Source organism: Rattus norvegicus, chromosome 5 (assembly GCF_036323735.1).
Source record: "Rattus norvegicus strain BN/NHsdMcwi chromosome 5, GRCr8, whole genome shotgun sequence".
Classification (NCBI taxonomy): domain Eukaryota; kingdom Metazoa; phylum Chordata; class Mammalia; order Rodentia; family Muridae; genus Rattus; species Rattus norvegicus.
Genome location: NC_086023.1, coordinates 170,178,196 through 170,197,164, shown reverse-complemented (window position 1 = coordinate 170,197,164; position 18,969 = coordinate 170,178,196). Strand labels below are relative to the sequence as shown.

Below are 18,969 nucleotides of genomic sequence, written 5' to 3'. Positions count from 1 at the left end.
AGTTTTGATTAGGAAGACTTTTTTTTCCCCCTTTTTCTGAGAAGTACTTGCCCTTTGGAGAAAAAGCAACCGTTTGCATTCAGACCATTTCTTCATTTACAAAGCCTCCTGAGGATCCACTTCCCCTCTCCAAGATGTGGCCATTGTGTCGTGGGCACAGAAAAGACTAGGGCAGTGATAGACATTACATCACTATAGCCCGTCTTTCGGCGGTGCCTTACATGGAATTCTGTGTGCCGGGAAAATGAAAAGGTCGTGCTGAGTGCCCCAGGTGTGTGCCCAAGGCTACCCGCTCCCTGCCTAGAAAAAATCTGAGAGGCTCTGCCACCCCACTCACCCGGGAAGACTAGACCTAGGCACATCCTGTTCCCAGCTCTGTCCTCCTACAGGGACAAGCTGAAGTCCAGAAGACACAGGGCCAGAGGAGAAGGGTAACTGCAGTCACCAAGGTCATTACCACCGTCCAGGGTAACTTCTAATTCATCCAGTAAGAATCCAGCTGAATTTTCTTATTGAATCCCTACATTTAAATGTTTAACCTTAAGGCCTGATAGGACGGCCCTTAAGTTTGATCCCAACACTCAGTGCTGAGGCAGACAGATCTCTATGAGTTCAAGGCCAGCCTGGTCTACATAGAGAATTCTAGGCCAAGCGGGGCTACGTGGTAAGACCCTGCCCACAAACGACTTTTTAAATTTAATTTAAAAATAAAATAATGTTTAAAGCCAAACTCCCAATCAGAACCAGAGGCCTTGGATAACCAGCAGTATGGTGACTGATGTCAGGTTCCTTTTCCTCACTGGAGGAAGACTTTTCCTCACTGTCAGACTTTTCCTCACTGAGTCTGGAAAGCATGTCTCATTCCTGACTCCATGATCGTCACATCCAATCCCTTCTGGTTCTCAGGAGCAGCTCTGTGGAGCCACAAGGGTTCCGTGAGTAGCGTGTGCCTGGCGTGCCCGGACACAGGATCCTCTCCTGTGGGGTTCTAACTCTGAATACCAGGGTTGGCTTGAAGGGTGGTTGTGAACACCTTCGAACTCTTGTAGGATCTGACCGTTGCCCTCATAACCCTCTGTGGGAAGTCAGAGCCCTGGTACCCGGCACCTCACTCCCAGACGGTGAAAAGGGCCAGCCGCAGCTGTGCACATGTAATTCCGTGGGGGTTTTTCTTCACCCCCTTTTGCTCCTGAGTCACCACAGGGTGTGTCTGTACCTGCTGTAGCCTGTTGTAGCTCTCGAATGAATGGCACAGAGACCTAATAAATTCATTAACAAGCTGCAGGCACTGTGTTGGGCAGACATTTAACTGTCTGTGGCTGCCGACTTTCCAGCAACATGGTCCTTCACCTGCAATCTGAGTCTTGCCCTGGCTCACTCTGCTCCATGTGTACCCTCATGATGAATCCCTAGAACGATCCCCCAACACAGCTAACTACCCTGGGTAGTTAGTCTGAGTGGAGGGTCTCCAAATATTGCCTGCCCCAAGAGTGCCAGCAAGCCTCCCCCCGGGCATTACTGTTCACAGTATTCACAGCCCGCTGCTCTGAGAAGAGCTCCTTTGAATTGCGTTTTATCCCTCGGTTGACGTGGAAGGTGGTTACTGTGTGTGTGGATCGCCTGGGCCTGCCTCCTCCCGACCCTAAACTGTGAGTTGTGTCATCCACCTCTGGCACCTAAGGAAGGGTTCGAGGCCTTCCCCGGAGATGTTAGGGGTGGAGATCTCCAAGCCAAGGCAAGAATACAATCCTTGTTTTCCCGGATCAGCACAGAAGGGTACACAGCACAGCTCAGCACGGCAGGGCTATGTGTAGGAAAGAATTCCACTGACCCAAAGGACCCACAGCACCTTCCTTCCACAGTTTCCTTTCCCCCACTGAAAAGAGGTCTGGGCAAGGTAAGCCGGTGGGGCCAGGCTGTCTGGCCCCTGGCATAACTGGATTACCTGGATCAGAAGTGCTGCCCACCCAGTCATCCCTAAGCACACACATGCCTATTCCCTGGCACCCAGATATTACCAGCAAGCACACCGGTGTCATGGTGGGTATCAGGGCACAGGCTCAGCGCACTGCACTCGTTTACCCGGCTCTGCAGGGTGCCTTGGATTCTGCAGACCCAGGGTTAGGATTGCCAGGTACAGCCTGCGATTACTACACTTCCACTCAAGGCAGCAGAGAGGCTCTCTCCTCAGAAGCCTATGCTGTTCTGGGCCCAGAGAAGCTAACCATATCCTGTAGAGTCGGAAAACAGCCTGTGGTTATGGTGGGAGTCTCTCTCTGATGGGAGATGGGGTTGGGAGCAGCACATCCCTGCCGTAACCTAAGTCCCTGCTTGGTGCTGGATACCAGGCCAGTCCTCATGACCATGTACCTTCCTACACATTTGCACCATGCACACAGATGCAAATATACCTCCCACATGCAAGCATATATAAGCACAGACACACATTCTCGCCTACAAATGCAAATCCCTAATACATGCCCATTCACACACATACAAACTTGTACCCACCTATTCACAATGGCATATAGGATGACAGGTCCATATATGTACACACAAATACCTCACAAACACTCATCCGTGTCTTTGTATGTATAGAACTCAAACATACATGCACACACAACCCATAAGAAGTCATATACAGAGTCACACGAAGGTGTTCATGAATGTATAATTTTTATGCATATATATGCACACTACATGTGTGTTCACACATGTAGTTATATGCATAAACATGTACCCACATTGATAAGTAGGTACACATATGCATGCATACCCACTCGATAAAGTCTTAGTGCAGACGCCTGGGAATGCCACACACACTTTACAAACATGGATGCAGTTCATGTGAGACGCTTGTGAAAACACAGTTGTATGAGCATACACATCCACCCACAAGGTCAGAGTGTGTCAAAATGCACACGTGCACGCTCACGTGTGCAATAAGCCCTCTGTGTGCAAGGTCTGAAAGCAGGTGTTCTCTCTCCAGGCCGGGTTGAAAGCTGAAGGGCCTGAAGCCGCAGGAAGGCGGGGCAGGGCATGGAGACCCCGCCCGGTTACAGCTCCAGGCTAATTGTTTGGTTTGGCACTGTGCTCGGGATGCTGCCTCATAAACTTAATAATAACTGCCCCCCTTTAATTTGTTTGACCTTGACGACAATAATTTATTATATGCGATGGAGTTCTGCCTTTTTTTTCCTCCTAATTCATAAACAAAGCTCTTGGCCTGGCTTCCTTCTCAGCTCTGAGGCAGGGCCTCCTTGAATCCGCAGTGGCCGCTAGGGAGGCAGGGAGGAGCCTGACTTCGCTCAGTGTTTCCATGATGAAGGGATGGGGTCCTCCAGTGTGGCTTGATCTGTCCTGTGACCTTTGCACCCCTGGGCAGCCAGGACGAGGGCTGGAAGGAAGCTGGTTAGGATCAGCCCAGGGTGAATCGAAGCCCTGGGAAGGCAGGCAGTGAGGATGGGCTGGGTCTCTGGGCCCCTGTGGATCCAGGGGTGGGTGTCTGGCTCTCTTGACCACCTCTTTGCCCTCTGTCTTGCAGAGGATCCCACGTTCCGCTGCGATGAGTGTGATGAGCTCTTCCAGTGCAGGCTGGACCTGAGACGCCATAAGAAGTATGCATGCAGCTCTTCAGGGGCCCCGCTCTACGAGGGCCTAGGGGAGGAGCTCAAGCCTGAGGGCCTTGGTGGGGGCAACGATGGGCAAGCCCATGAATGCAAGGACTGCGAGCGGATGTTCCCCAACAAATACAGGTGCCACCTACCCCGCCTCCCATACCCCTTGATCCCCAGCCCACCTCCCTGTCAGGCCAGGGCTCTAGGGCTAAGAGACTAAGGGCTCCTGTGTGCCACCGCCCTAAACGGAGAACCATGTGTGTCCACGTGGCTGGAAGCCACAGCCGGTTTCTGATTCTTACCATAAAGGTCCTGGTCCCCAGCGGGGAGACCTAGGGCAGGCCACGGGCACCACAGCTCTACACAGTCAGGGCTGTGGAGACATCTCGAAAGATAGAAAGAGTGCGGACCAGCTTGGGTTTGGCCACCTGGTTGGCCCTAGTGCTACTTCTGCAGTAAGGCCCCAGGCTGGGAGGCACGGGGCCACAGTACCCACTGTAGAGGGGACGTAAGTCAGCCTGGCTCTCTGGACATACACAGTCCTTCTTAGTGAACCCAGTAAAGATCGTGCAAGGCCTTCACTTGGGAGATTTGCCCACCCTTACCCCATGGCAGCTACCTGCCTAGGAGTGACTTCAGAGGTATCCTCAAAGAGAGCTTCAAGCTCAGCTGAGTGGCAGCCACACTCAGGCAGCTGGAGCGGTCCCAACCTGTCCTTCTCTGAGGCCAGGCAGGATTGAGGACCCAGGCACCAGGACCCAGGCACCTCCTTGGGACCTATATGACCCCTGGGACAAAAGAGCATCCTCAGCTGTGGGTAGGGAAGCTGAGACCTCTGGCCCTAAGTGGTCCGAGGAGTGGAGGAGTCTGGGAAGTTCTCCAGGCTAAACGCCCCTGCATTGAAGAGTTTGCTCGGGACAACCTCGCAAAGTCAGAGCAAAATCTCATCAGGCCGCTAACAGGCCTGTGATTACAAGGGATTTACCACCAATCCCATCACGGACTCCCCGGGGACAGCAGACCCTCCACCCCGAACAGATGACAGCGAATAAACGCGTGGGCAGATCCCGCCTGAGCGCTTAGCGGAGAACAGGGCTGAGGAGGGTCCGTGTTTTCTTTACATAAACACATAAATCACAATTAACAACGGGGAAAAGATACAATCTCTGGGAGCCAGAGGAGCAGGCGTTCCTGCTCTATGCGGATGGCTGGGCCCCGTAATTAACGGGCCGTGATATATTACTGCTTTGCTCATGAAGATTAACGGTCATCCCAGGGACAGAAGAGACAGAGTCCCCAGGGAGGAGGGGATTAGGAGTTGCTAGTGCGGCCGAGAGGAGCGCGTCCCCCCCACCCGGCCCCCAGCATCTGTTCTTAACACTGTGACATATCTCATTTAAGACCCTCTCTACCACTACCCACCGTACGTGCTCAGCCAGAGAGCTTCTCAGGGGGCTGCCTTGAACCATGGCCCTGTCTTACTCCAGGACTTACAGCAGTGTTGATACCCTGAGTCAACCCTAGGAAGGTTATCTCAGCCCTAGTCCCTGTGACCCTAGAACAAGGGAGGGTATGCATGCACTCCAATCCCCCTGCAGCGTGATGGGGCCTCCAAGGGGCCACATACAGGCGAACAAGCCATATGGGGTAGAGGACCTCTTCCTCCAGACAAACGGACCCTATAGTGATTCCCATCCCCTGTACACAGCTTGGAGCAACACATGATTGTCCACACAGAAGAGCGTGAGTACAAATGTGATCAGTGTCCCAAGGCCTTCAACTGGAAGTCCAACCTCATCCGCCACCAGATGTCTCACGACAGTGGCAAGCGCTTCGAATGTGAAAACTGCGTCAAGGTACCAGCCGCTCACCCCGTGGAGCACGCGCTCACCTGTATACGCTCCCTCCGCCCTACTATGAAATGAGATGAGATGTCGTGGATTAGGGTGCCCTGAGGTCCTTAGGTTCTTCGTGACTGGGGAGGACAGGAAGTCCCAGAGAATATGCCATCCAACAGCCCTGCAGGAAACAGAGGCAAGACCAGGGTTGAGTCTTCTGCAGGGCAGTCCTGTGCCCCTGCCAGGGTGTAATGACAAGGGTTGCAGGGGTGAAGCCCTCAGACCCGTGATCACCCAGGACAGTGCTCTAGAAAACAGTGTATATCTTTCAGAGCCTCAGGGCCACTGCAGGGAAACTGAGGCCAGGAGAGATCCAGCACCTCGCTGAGGCCCTCTAATAATCCCTACTACAGCAAGAACCATCCCAGCTAGCTCAGTGCAGGGGCAGCAAGAAAGAGGGGCGGGGCCCAGCTTTCGTACCCCTAGGTTTACAGTGGAGTTCATTAGGGGCGGGTACTAATGGCTTCTATCTCCCCAGGTGTTCACAGACCCCAGCAACCTCCAGCGTCACATCCGCTCACAGCACGTCGGTGCCCGGGCTCATGCCTGCCCTGACTGCGGCAAGACCTTTGCCACATCCTCCGGCCTCAAACAGCACAAGCATATCCACAGCACGGTGAAGCCATTCATATGTGAGTGCCCAGCCTGGACCCTCTGGCCCCTGCGGAAGGCGCTCCTCCATCCAGACGCCTTTATAGCTGGTCCTGTGACACCATGGTGTTTTTCTGTTGGCTGGCCACCTCCTCTCCCCTTCCCACCTCCATATCTCCCCCATACCTCTGATGTAGGCAAGGGGTTCTCTAGTGATGGAGATTTCCGTAGAAGGGGTGAGTTATTGCTCATCCTGTGTTTTCACCCGGCTCTCCCTGGCGCCCCACCCTAGTCGAGCCCCAGCTGGACCTCTGAGTGTGACCGTCCCAGCTGACATGTTCTGAGCATCGTGTCTCCTAGGGAGCCCCAAATGCAACCATCCCTCGGTGTCATACACTGAACATGGCATCTCCTAAGCCTCTCCCGGCATCTGTGACCCCTCCTTTGTCTGTGGTCTCTGCAACCTTGCTTTGACCAAGGGTAGCTAACTAAAAGGAAATCACCAGCAGTGGACAGACAGGCCTTATGAGCAGTTGGTGTGCGGTATAAGTCTGAAACTCGAGGTGCATCGCTGTGCATCCTGCGGACCATGGAGTGTGCCTGAGAGATACAGAAAGCTAGGAGAGGAAGCCATAGTCCGCTAACGGGGATGTCCAATGGTGCGGCTCTTCCAAGGAAGGATCTGTTATTTGAAGAAGAGTTCCCAGTGACCAGGCACCAGCCGCATGTCAGCAGACCCTGTGTCTACCTGACGATTGATACCTGGGTGTACAACCAATGTCTGGACACCCCACATCCTTACCTCACTGAGCAGAGACCGGGAAAGAAAGCATATTTCTGATCGGAAAGCTCAGATGTGCACGTGTGTATGAGAGAGAGGGTGGTAAAGAGAGAAAGTGTCTGGGTCACAGAGCCATTCTCATGGACACTTTCCAGAAAGGACTCTTGGAAGGAATGTGTATCCCTGTGAGAGAGTGTATGGTATGGGCTAGTGAGTTGACACTACTGTCTTACACACACACACACACACACACACACACACACACACGCATGCATATATGCCAGTGCTTGTGCATACCTACACACATATCCCATGTGCATACATATCCCAGAAGTAAAGTGAACTTCTCCTGACCGGGGTCCCTTCCTGTTCTGGTAGCTTCATCAGGTTCTGCTCCTCATATACCCAGCATAATGTGGTAGCCAGGACACACACTCACTCTCTCTCCCTCTGCCCAGCGGCCATTCTTATAATCTAGGACCTACCCTTCCTGGGACTTGCCCAGATGTCTCTGCAACCCACATACCACAGAGCCCTCATCCCCGGTTGGAGAAATAAGTAGAACCAAGGGTCCCTCTGTCCCAGAAGGCCCCCAAGTGAGAGGCTTCCTTCGATGATGGCAGCAGGTGATATCTAGGTACCATCAGGGTCCCCTGGAGGCCCAGGAACATAACAGAGGTCTCAGGGGAGTTGCTTGTCTAGTCTGTCTGAGTAACCTGAGCTTGGAATCTGCCTGTGGTTCCCTGTGGGCAACCAGGGGTAGGGGAAGGTTATTTATAGCCCACCTAAATGTGGTGCCTCTCCCAGAACAGTATCCCCAAAAGGGAAGATTTGATTAAATGAAGCGAAATTTGTCTCCTCTCAGCCAGAAAATGTCCTGCCATGATGACCAGGAGGGCAGGGCTGCTAATATAAATAGATATTGTGATTAAAGTGTGTGATAATCTCAGAGAAAAGACACCCCAGCTGAAGGCGCAGATGTGGGTTTGCAGAGGGCAGGAGAGCAAGAGACAGGCTACAATCACTGTTTCTACCATGCTGCGGAAACAAACTGTCCTGTGGGGAGAGTCAGAGAGGGTGGTGTGTGTGTGTGTGTGTGTGTCTCTGTGTGTGTGTGTGTGTGTGTTTGTGTGTGTGTGTGTTTGTATGTATGTGTATATGTGTGTCTCTGTGTGTATGTGTGTGTGTTTGTGTGTGTGTGTGTTTGTATGTATGTGTATATGTGTGTGTCTCTGTGTGTATGTGTGTGTGTTTGTGTGTGTGTGTTTGTATGTATGTGTATATGTGTGTGTCTCTGTGTGTATGTGTGTATGTATGTGTGTATGTATGTGTGTATGTGTGTATATGTGTGTCTGTGTGTCAGTGTGTGTGTCTGTGTGTATGTGTATATGTGTATGCATGTGTATGTATGTGTGTCTGTGTCTCTGTGTGTATGTATGTGTGTGTATATTTCTGTGTATATGATGTGTATGTGTGTCTGTATGTATTTATGTGTGTATATTTATATGTATGTGTGTATATGTATGTGTGTATCTGTGTCTATGTGTATGAATGTGTGTATGTATATGTGTCTGTGTTTATGTATGTGTGTGTCTATGTATGTACGTGTGTGTGTGTGTGTATGTGTGTCAGTGGGAAGAGAGAGATTAGAGATAGACAGGATTTAAGAATATGAAGGAATGTGCAGCATATACACATATACCTCTTTTTCTTTTGGTGAAAAAGGAGAAAAAACAGTGGGGGCTTTACTGGCCTCCAGTTCCCAGGCTTCGGGAAGATGACTGTGGAGTCTTCTGAGCCTCTGAGCTAGGGTGAGATCCAGCTGGTTTTGTCCTGCCCTGTAAGAGATCACCTGGTATCTGTCAGCCAGAGCAGACCCTACTGGACCCTCCAGGATGTCAGCTCTTAGCCAGTAGGGTTTCCATGTTTGAGAGCATAGCTACCCAGCCCTTTCCCTAAAGGTCATAGACAGAGCCTCACCCATACTTGGCCAGCCTCCAAACTGGTTAAACACAATCAGGAGCTCTCCTTTCCAACCCAGGCCCTAACTCTAGGGTTCCTAAGGACTGCTGGGACACCCTGGTGGCATCTGGGACAGAAAGGCAGAAAGCAAGGAACACTTTAATCTAGGAAGTAAGAATGCTCACCTTGTAGAAATAGCCATCACTGAGGTCACCACCTTGAGGCAAGTCGCATGGACGTTCTGAGATGCCATCTCCTAGCCAGTGAGACTGGTACTGTGTACCTGTGCTCTGTCCTCACCCAGCCTGAACCACAGACAGTGTCTTAGTCAGGGTTTTACTGCTATGAACAGACACCATGACCAAGCCAACTCTTGTAAGGACATGTGACTGGGGCTGGCTTACAGGTTCAGAGGTTCAGTCCATTAGAATCAAGGCAGGAACATGGCAGCATCCAGGCAGGCATGGTGCCGGAGGAGGCGAGAGTTCTACGTCTTTATACCTTCCTCTGTACCTGGGGTTCCTGGTGATCTCACTCCGCATCTGTGTTTTCGCCTCCTGTGGTTGTTCTAGGTGAGGTCTGCCACAAGTCATACACGCAGTTCTCCAACCTGTGCCGGCACAAGCGGATGCACGCCGACTGCAGAACGCAGATCAAGTGCAAGGACTGTGGGCAGATGTTCAGCACTACCTCCTCCCTCAACAAGCACCGGAGATTCTGCGAGGGCAAGAACCATTACACGCCGGGCGGCCTCTTCACCCCGGGCCTGCCCTTGACCCCCAGCCCCATGATGGACAAGACGAAGCCCTCCCCAACCCTCAACCACGGGGGCCTAGGCTTCAGCGAGTACTTCCCCTCCAGACCTCATCCTGGGAGCCTGCCCTTCTCGGCTGCCCCTCCGGCCTTCCCCACGCTCACACCAGGCTTCCCGGGCATCTTCCCTCCATCCTTGTACCCACGACCACCTCTGCTACCTCCCACACCGCTGCTCAAAAGTCCCCTGAACCACGGGCAGGACGCCAAGCTACACAGCCCGTTGGGAAACCCAGCCCTGCCCCTTGTCTCTGCGGTCAGCAACAGCAGCCAGGGCGCCACGGCGGCCACGGGGCCGGAGGAGAAATTCGATGGCCGCCTGGAAGACTCGTACGTAGAGAAGGTCAAAAACAGGAGCCCTGACATGTCGGATGGCAGTGACTTCGAGGATATCAACACCACAACCGGGACAGACTTGGACACCACCACCGGCACAGGGTCTGACCTGGACAGCGACCTGGACAGTGACAGAGACAAAAGCAAGGACAAAGGGAAGCCAGCAGAGAGCAAACCTGAGTTTGGGGGTGCATCGGTGCCCCCCGGGGCCATGAACAGTGTGGCTGAGGTACCGGCCTTCTATTCACAGCATTCCTTCTTCCCGCCTCCTGAGGAACAGCTGCTGACAGCCTCGGGGGCTGCGGGCGACTCCATCAAGGCCATTGCGTCCATCGCAGAGAAGTACTTCGGTCCCGGCTTCATGAGCATGCAGGAGAAGAAGCTGGGCTCGCTACCCTACCACTCCGTGTTCCCCTTCCAGTTCCTGCCTAACTTCCCCCACTCTCTCTACCCCTTTACGGACCGAGCCCTCGCCCACAACTTGCTGGTCAAGGCTGAGCCAAAGTCACCCCGGGATGCCCTCAAGGTGGGCGGCCCCAGTGCGGAGTGCCCCTTTGACCTCACCACCAAACCAAAAGAGGCCAAACCTGCCCTGCTCACACCCAAGGCCCCCCTCGTGCCCTCGTCTGGCGAGGAACAGCCGCTGGACCTGAGCATCGGCAGCAGGGCCCGGGCGAGCCAAAATGGAGGCAGCCGTGAACCCCGGAAGAACCACATCTACGGTGAACGCAAGCCGGGGGTTGGCGAGGGGCTGCCTAAGGTGTGCCCAGCACAGCTACCCCAGCAGCCTTCCCTGCACTACGCCAAGCCCTCACCCTTCTTCATGGATCCCATCTACAGGTATTGACATGGCCCTCCCTCGCTCTCCACGGGGCAACATCCGAGGAGCTAGGCGGGGACTCTGTTCGTCTCGCTTTCTTAACCTCCTAACTCAAGGTTCTTCTGTGTTCATTCCCTGGCATCAGGGCAGTGCCTCAGCCTGTGGGGATCCCATGCCCCTTCAAATGGAGCCCTGCTAGGAAGGCCAGGATCCCATCTCCAGGGTGTGTGTGGTTCCCTTGCACCAATTACAACTTAGGCATCTTCCAACCTACTTTGAGCCTTTCGGTTAGACCCTGTCCACAGCACCTTCCCTCATCAGCTGTCTTTTCTGGAGCAGGTCTCTGCCTCCCACAAAGGCCAGTGCACCCTACTCTGCCTTGAGCCCTACCCTGGAGGGTTGTGGGGTTCTGGTAGCCCTGAGCAAATCAAAGGAGTTACTGGTCCTGGTAGGGTGAAATTCTTGTCTCCCAGACACTGGTTCCAATGAAGGGCAAGTTGAGTCTGCTCCCTGATGTATGGAAAGGGGTTGAGCCTCCCAAAGAGGGGAGTGGGCTTGGAAAGCAAGGGTGGGTTTCATGTCTGATCCCCACTCCTGCCAGCATATAACACCCACTTTGCCATGGGAGGGAGTCCCGGGGAAGAAGTGGATGATCTAGCAGAGAGCTGTGCACTTGACATTGACCTTGTGTGCTTCCTCAGGCACATCGTGCACCTGTGAGAGCATGCATCAAGAGACTCTCAGGGAACAGGCCTGTGGGCCTGCTGTCTCCTTGGAGCTAGCCATGGTTTGGGGATGGAGGGGAGCGGGGTGATGGGCTCACAGTTCTTAAAGAGGCAAGTGGGTGAGGAAGAGATAAAGTTGTAAGGAAATCCCAAGTGAAGCAGACTACACAGCTGCCACCCAGAGGACCCGGCCTCCTCTAACACGGGTACCCACCCAGGGGACATGGCCTCCTCCCCACAGGTACCCACTCAAGCTTCTGTTTCCTGTCGGATTCTGGCTTTGTAATCCCAGGGAACAAGAATGATACTCATCAAGGTGCCTCATCGGGAAGTACTGGGGCTCCAGAGAGGGAAAGAGACGGAGACCGGTACTCTGCTGAGTCAGGAAGCAAGAGGCACCTGCTGCTCCTTGGGTTCATACAGGGCGTAGGTAGTTGGAGACAAACAGAGCCTTCTGGTTAGACCCCACGATGGAGGGAACTTTGCCTAAGCCTTTGCTTCTGCCCCCTGCCTACCCCTTCTACCAACTTGGGTGACCCTCCTACATTTTCCTGTAAGCTGCAAGGAACCATGGTCAGTCTGGGAAAAGAGAGTCATGGGAACTGACCACAGGGCCCCAGGGCCCTTCCCCCCTTATGGTCTCATGTGCTCTCTACTCATAATGTCAAAAGGCTAGGCTGAGCATGCATCCTTAGGACCTAAGGTCTGTGGCCACTAGAGGACTAGCTGTACAAGCCTCTGCAGATAGTTCTCTGCAAAATGGGTCCAATCCAGGTGGGCAAATAAGTCTGTGTCCACCCCGAGGTGAAGGCAGACTGCAGCCTGAACTGAAGGAGGGTCCTGCACTGCCACAGGCTGGCTTCAGAGAGACTCGTAGCTCAGCCTGAATCTGCTACCATCATCGGTGCCTTCCTCCCGTTATTGCAGGCATCCCTAGATGATTCAAAGGCTGAGCTCCTGTCATGAGAGACCCCCTTCCCTGTAGTGGATGGGCCCTGGTTCCCCAAGTGGAGCCCTAGGCTGACAACTCTTGCCAAGAGCCAAGTGCCTCAGGGTTCATTTCCACCCCTTCCCCTGCCCCTGCCCCTCTGGCAGCCACATTGACTTGTCCACTGCTGTTCCCTGGAAGGCAGGGGGACAAAAAGACTTCAACTGATGGAATGGGGCAAAATGACAAAAGGCCAGGGCCCAGGCAGGATGTGACTTAGGAATAGCTTGATCTGTTCCGGCATCCTCTGGAGCAAGAGGGTGATCAGGTTTGAATAAAACACCTCATGGGGCTTCCACCAACCGTGGGGGTGAAAGAGAGGACCGGGCTACCACCTGCTCTGACCGTGGAGATGTGTTTAGCAAGGTGTCACTGACACTTGAGGAAGATTCTAGAATTGCAGTCTCCAGCAGCCATTGGAGGTTTTCAGGTACAACCCATCTGGCTGCCCCAGGACAGAAATCAGCCCCACGCATTCGTCAGCAAAATAGGCAAAGTGGGCCGTGCCAGTTTCCAGCAAGGACAGCGTGTTTCAGGCATAGGCGACAAGCCTTGGGGTGATGCAGAGTAACTTGTGGGTGTGCAGGAGACCTCGAGGAAAGCCTCACGATATGGGTGTGCAAGCCAGCAGGCAGGAGGCTGATGCACACGGAGCCTTCAAAGAACGTTCTAGACTCCAGCATTCCAACACGTTCCAACAAACACAGGAGGTGGTAACTGAGGGGAGATGAGGTGTGTGGAGAAACCACTGAGTAAGTAAAGGAGCAGTTAAGGAACTGAGGTGTCTGGGTAAGGGAGCCTCTGGGGCTTGCCCCACTGGCCTGGAGGCCCATTGGCATTCAGGTAGGAGTTAGCTGGGTAGGCCCTGCAGTGGCCTCCACCGCGGTCTGACAATCAATCCGGCACAGGCAGGGTCCTGAGGAGCAAGTGGCTCAGTGGGGTATGTAACCCTCTGTGTTGCTGTCCAGCAGGGTAGAAAAGCGGAAGGTGGCGGACCCCGTGGGAGTCCTGAAAGAGAAGTACCTGCGGCCGTCCCCACTGCTGTTCCACCCCCAGGTAAGAACCACCCTGGGCCTCTGAGATTGGAGTGCTTAGAGACGCTGTACGAACAGGCCTCTGGGCCTTGGGTTTCTGGTTCCCAAGAGGCAGGGGGTGCTTTCTGAGACCCCACAGGTCATTGTGGACCTGGAGCACATAGGGGCTTCTGGTCCGAAGGAACCCCACATATGTGAGGGCCCTGGGCCCTAGGAAGGAATGTATGACTGACTGGTGCAGGCGCCAAGAGGAGCAGAGCCTTGGACACAAGGAAACAGATGCTGGGGCCAGTATTCCTGCAGTAGGCAATACCTTAGCATATTTCAGTGAAAGGGCCAGAGAGAGGGGGCTCTTTTTGGGAAGAGGCAGGAAGAAACCCTCCTAGGAACACTAATGTCCCTGCCTGTGCCCCCAGGCCACATGCCTCCTGGGGAAGCCACAGCCCAAGGCAAAGTCCTCCAAGTGTCCTGGACCCCTGTCCTCACTGCATGAGGTCTGTCCCCCACTGCACCCCTCCTAGGAGCTCCAGGTCACAGCCCTTAAGCCTCCCTCACTGACAGCGAATCTTCAGGCCAAAAATCCTGCATGGGGTATTGTTCTTCCCTGAGCTTCCCGCCTTGGGTAAGCCCTAGTCTGTGAAACCTGCACCCTGGCTGAGTTCACAGCTAAACTTAGAGCCTCCCATTGTTCCACTGGGCCTCAGAGTTTGGTTAATAGCTTCCCCCAATTTTCCCAGGCCCCGCTGGAAAAAGTCGACAAGGCAGCCAGGCACATCCGGTGTTTGTGTTTGTGCTAGGAGCTCACGGGAACGTCTGATGGGGCAGAGCAGACCAGGCAGGCAGGACCCGCCCGGCCTGAGGAAGAGAGGCCCGTGGGGGGCCAGCTGCCCATTGTCCCTACTGCCCACAGCTCCCATGAGCCTACATCCTCTGCCTGCCCTGTGTCCCAGGGCCAGGATGAAGAGGCAGAAAGGGGGTGACTTATGGTCACCAATTAAATGGTCTGAGGCTAGCTAGGTTGTCTTGTCACTTGGGACAGAAAGAGCCTGGTAACCATGCAAAAAGAAGGTTTCTACAAACCTATGGGAAGGTAAACAGTTCCCTCTGTGCCAAGGACTTCAGTGTCACCCTGAGGTCCCACCTTTCAGGTGTTGGAAAAGACTCTAGAGAGGCCAGGTAGCAGCCTAGACAGTAAGGCAGTTTCCATCTGCCCACCAGTGAGCATGAGCGCAGAAAGTGTGTGCGGTGTGTTCTGATGAGGGTCGTGCCCTCTATGAACAGGGCAAAGCCTGCATCTCTGCAGCCTGGGCAAAGCCGCCCAGTGGCCAAGGGGAAGCCCCACCATGGTGGCTGGGTATAGCATCCATCCATTTTCCTGTGGATTTCTGTGACAACCATACCGCTGTTTCCCCAGATACCAAATGTCTCCGCCACTGTATTCTGAGGCTTCCAAGTAACCGCAGTACAAAGACTCCCCCTTCCCTGTTGTCAGTGCCCAGCAAACAGCCCACAAGTCTGGTTCGGGCATCCCAACAAGGTGCCGAAGGGCTGAGTGGCTGGAGCCATGCGGAGGATTGCAGTCACATGACATGCTGCAGTCACATGACATGCTGCCTTCGGTCCACCGTGAGCAGCTGGGTCCCCGATTCTGACATCAGTGAACAAGGGCCTTGTGGGGATGGGGTTGGGGGTAGCACTAAGCAATAAACACTCCCCAGAGGCAGCTGTCCATGAACGAGGAACGTGGGTCTGGAAGTGATTGATACCTTGTCTCCTCATTCATCCATGGCCCACTGGTGTGGGCAGTGGGGCCTTCATCTAGGTCCAGTTTCTCCCAACGTTCACAGCACTCTGAGAGGCTGGACCTTTTCCCTCTATGCCTTCAACAGTCCCTGCCCCACCCCACCTTCCTTTGCTTTCCTCATCTGCCCCCCATCTCTGCCAGATAAAAACCTGCCTTCTAGGATAGACATTTAGCAGAGGTACGGAGAGAGCCTCCCATGGTGCGCCCTTGGCACAGGCAGGAGAAGTAGAGCTTCAAGGTCAGTGTCCCTGTCACCGAAACCTGCAGTCTCGATGGAGCCTGCAGAGCCTAGAGTCTTAAACAAGTTCTGCCTACTAGACTGAAAAGACCCACTCCAGATGACCCTGGGTTATAGTCCCAGTTCTAAGAAGGACAAGGGGAGAGTAAAGTGTGGCTCTGGTTCCAACGGCTATCTGAGGAATGGCTAGCCGAGGGCTGTCGAGAGGACTAGACATGAGGACCCTGGGTGTGCACTCTCTTTAGACAGGTGGCAGTTATGCTGAGTCATCAATTTCTCCCTCTCCACGACTGTAATGCTGAATCATCAATCTCTCCCTCTCCGTGCCCACAGATGTCAGCCATAGAAACCATGACGGAGAAGCTGGAGAGCTTTGCAGCCATGAAGGCCGACTCAGGCAGCTCCCTGCAGCCCCTGCCTCACCACCCCTTCAACTTCCGCTCCCCACCCCCAACACTCTCAGATCCCATCCTCAGAAAGGGCAAGGAGAGATACACGTGCAGGTGAAGCACTGAGGGACCCTTAGGGGCTCGTGGGAAGGGGCCGCACACACACCTGTGGCTGGGAACCTGCTTCTGGAAAAGCCCAGAATTTGCCATTACGGTGAAGCAGGGCGAGCGTTCTGGGGTGCCATCTGCCTGAGGTCGTGTTTGCACTGGAGTGACCTGGGTAGGCTTCTAGAACCATCCTCTGTGCTGTGTTATCTGGGCCCAGCATGGGGCTTAGCTGAGTTCAGAGGCCAGAGAATGTCTGCTCAGCATCAGCCACAAAACTAGGAGGGATGGTGCACCCAGTGCTGCAGCCATTGTTCATGGTGTCGGGAGGACATGCTCCCATCCCAGGCTGCCTTTGCTGATCCCAGCCACTATGGCCCCCAGACTGAGGGCAAGATGCTGATCCCTCTACTCTGTGCTTTGTGAGCTTGTCTGGGCTCAGGGCAAAGAGAAAATGGTAAGGATTTTCATACTGGCGAGACCCCAGGAGCTTGTCTGAACTCAGGACAAAGAGAAAATGGCAGGGATACTGGCAAGACCCCGTTATGAGGCCTTTGAGCTGAACTCTGGAGGGACAAATTTGGGCCACCCTTAAGCCTCTCCTACTTCTCTTCCCTCGGCCTCAGGTACTGTGGCAAGATCTTCCCCAGATCTGCAAATCTCACAAGACATCTGAGGACACACACGGGGGAACAGCCATACAGGTAGGAGCCACGCTGCATTGTTATCAGAGTTTCTGTGCACCCTTAGTTCCCTCCTTTCTGGCAAATACCTACATTTAGATAGACACACCCACAGCTCGGGGGCCACCAGAAGGACAGTGGACAGTAGCCAGAGATCTGGCTGTGACATTCTCTGCCATCTCTCATGTCCGGAGAAGGCAGGAACTACCCAGGAAATTTATGGAAGGTTTCTTCTGTGCTCCCAAAAGAGGATTCGAGAGAGCCTGTCTCCTGTAGCTAACATATCAACCAGGGTAGGCGATCAAAATCAGAGAGGGGTGTGACTTGAAGCTGGGGTCTCCACGGGTCTCTGGGAGGACCTTAGCTAGCCAGCCCCCATCTAATCTTGTCTGTGTCACGATGACCATCAGCCACCCCCTCCCCAAGTATGAGCTCTTAACAAACATGGGGTATCCTTGATTCTCTGCAGCAGCCCCGAGTGGGAGACTATGCATTTGTTGTTAAAGGGTCACCTACACGGTCTCTTGGGATATGTCATTGAAAGACATGGAGCAGCCTCCCAGGGGATCTTACTATCCCTGCGTCAAAAAAAACAAACAAAAAAAAAACAAAAACAAAAAAAAAAAAACCCTAGGAGCTACACCTTAAACATGTCCTGAGATTCTTCAAGGGTTGGAACCGATAGCCACTCCTACCCACTCTTCTGGCCCCAGGGCCCCTGTCCTCTTTGTCCTTGAGCCTTTGTTTTTGCACCAGAAAAGATCTGAGGAGGACGCCTTTTCTTGCTCCTAGCTCCCCATCAGGGAGTAGGCCTTTTAAAACAGAACTTGGGCAATTGTCACCCTGAGACAAACAGGGAAATGGCCACTTCTCTGCCAGGACCAGTTTAGCAACACATTCTGGGGTGTGTCTGGCTGGCTGGGGCTTTGGGAAAGAAAAAGACTGGCTTGCTTTTAGGCCAGTGACATTAGACTCCTATACTGTGCCCACGCATAGCTTATGCCACCGGGATGTAACCACGTGGTGACAGGACTCATCCGTGTGCCCCTCCCTGTGGCAGGGATCCCATGTGGGTGTGTACATGGTGTGATCCCCAAGCCCCACTCGGGTACACAGAGCATCCCCGGTGACCACCGGCTCACATCTGTGCCAGTAAACGACCGTTCTTTCTAGTTCTGTGTCCCAGGCTCCCCAGCCCTCCCTGACATGCAGCCCCCCTTGTCTGCTCTCTGAAAATAGTGACTTACAACTTAACAAAGGCAAGCAACAGAAAGATTTATTTGGTCTGGTCCTCGCCCAGAAACAAGCCCTGTGTTTTTTCTGTAATGAGAGCCGACTCCTGGACAGCGTGTAGCACTAAGAGCCCCCAGAGGGTAGGGGCCGTGTTTATAGAAGAATTTAATTATCATTGATTTCTTTCGCTCCCTCCAATCTGAGAGTTTCGACTTTGGTAACAATAATTGCTTTGCAAGTTTGTGTTGCAAATCCTGGCTTTATCTGGCTGGAGGCAGGCCTTCGCCAAGGGGTTTAAAGCGTGCAGCGTGCCTCTTGATACTGTCAGGGACTTTGCTTGGTCTTTCTTTGATAACTGGAAGGAGTTTAAGTGGGAACTGGAGAACGTATAGCCCAACCTAGCAATCCACTGCACAGGGCCCAGTAAGAATGCTTGGCTCCTACCTAGGTATGATGCCCACTTTAGTGTCCGTACACGTGTGCATGGTCACTGTGTGTACATGTGTGTGTACACATGTGGGTATATGTACCCTGCAGAGGCTGGGACTCTCCAAAAGGCAAATGAGGAGGGGTTACCTTGCGTTATCAGGAAGCCACTATAAGTTTCTCAGTTTCCCGCACGTCCCTGTGTCCTGACACGGGGTGGCCTCTGCTTTTCCTACACGTTCTAGACAGGGAACAGTCCTTAGCACTTCTCTTGGCTTTGACGTCTTTGCCTGGAGTTGGAGAAAACATACCTAAAACCACTCTTACGTCCTAAAAACTCCAGCATGTGAGTTTTACAGAACTCAGATTGCAGAGGTAGGAAGACCTGACCAGCTGCGACTGGGGAAGACCATTTTGCAAACATGAGACCTGCGGTCACATCCCCAGGACCCACATACAAGCTGAGCAAGGCTGTACGTCCCTGTATTCCAGTGCCAGGTGGGCCAGGACAGGAGGAGCCCTGGAA

The 18,969-nt window shown here is 53.5% G+C and overlaps 1 protein-coding gene across 11 annotated transcripts in view; it reads left to right on the top strand.

Annotated features, from left to right (window-relative positions):
- Prdm16 (PR/SET domain 16) overlaps window positions 1-18,969 on the top strand; it is a 324,097-nt gene that overhangs the window by 289,207 nt on the left and 15,921 nt on the right. For 9 of the 11 annotated variants that reach the window (XM_039111366.2, XM_063287045.1, XM_063287044.1 and 6 more), the window contains 7 exons: window positions 3,545-3,755; window positions 5,326-5,473; window positions 5,994-6,147; window positions 9,422-10,838; window positions 13,500-13,587; window positions 15,941-16,110; window positions 16,728-16,805. In XM_039111366.2, the coding sequence (XP_038967294.1) occupies window positions 3,545-3,755; window positions 5,326-5,473; window positions 5,994-6,147; window positions 9,422-10,838; window positions 13,500-13,587; window positions 15,941-16,110; window positions 16,728-16,805 (2,266 nt within the window). 11 annotated transcript variants of the gene reach the window in all.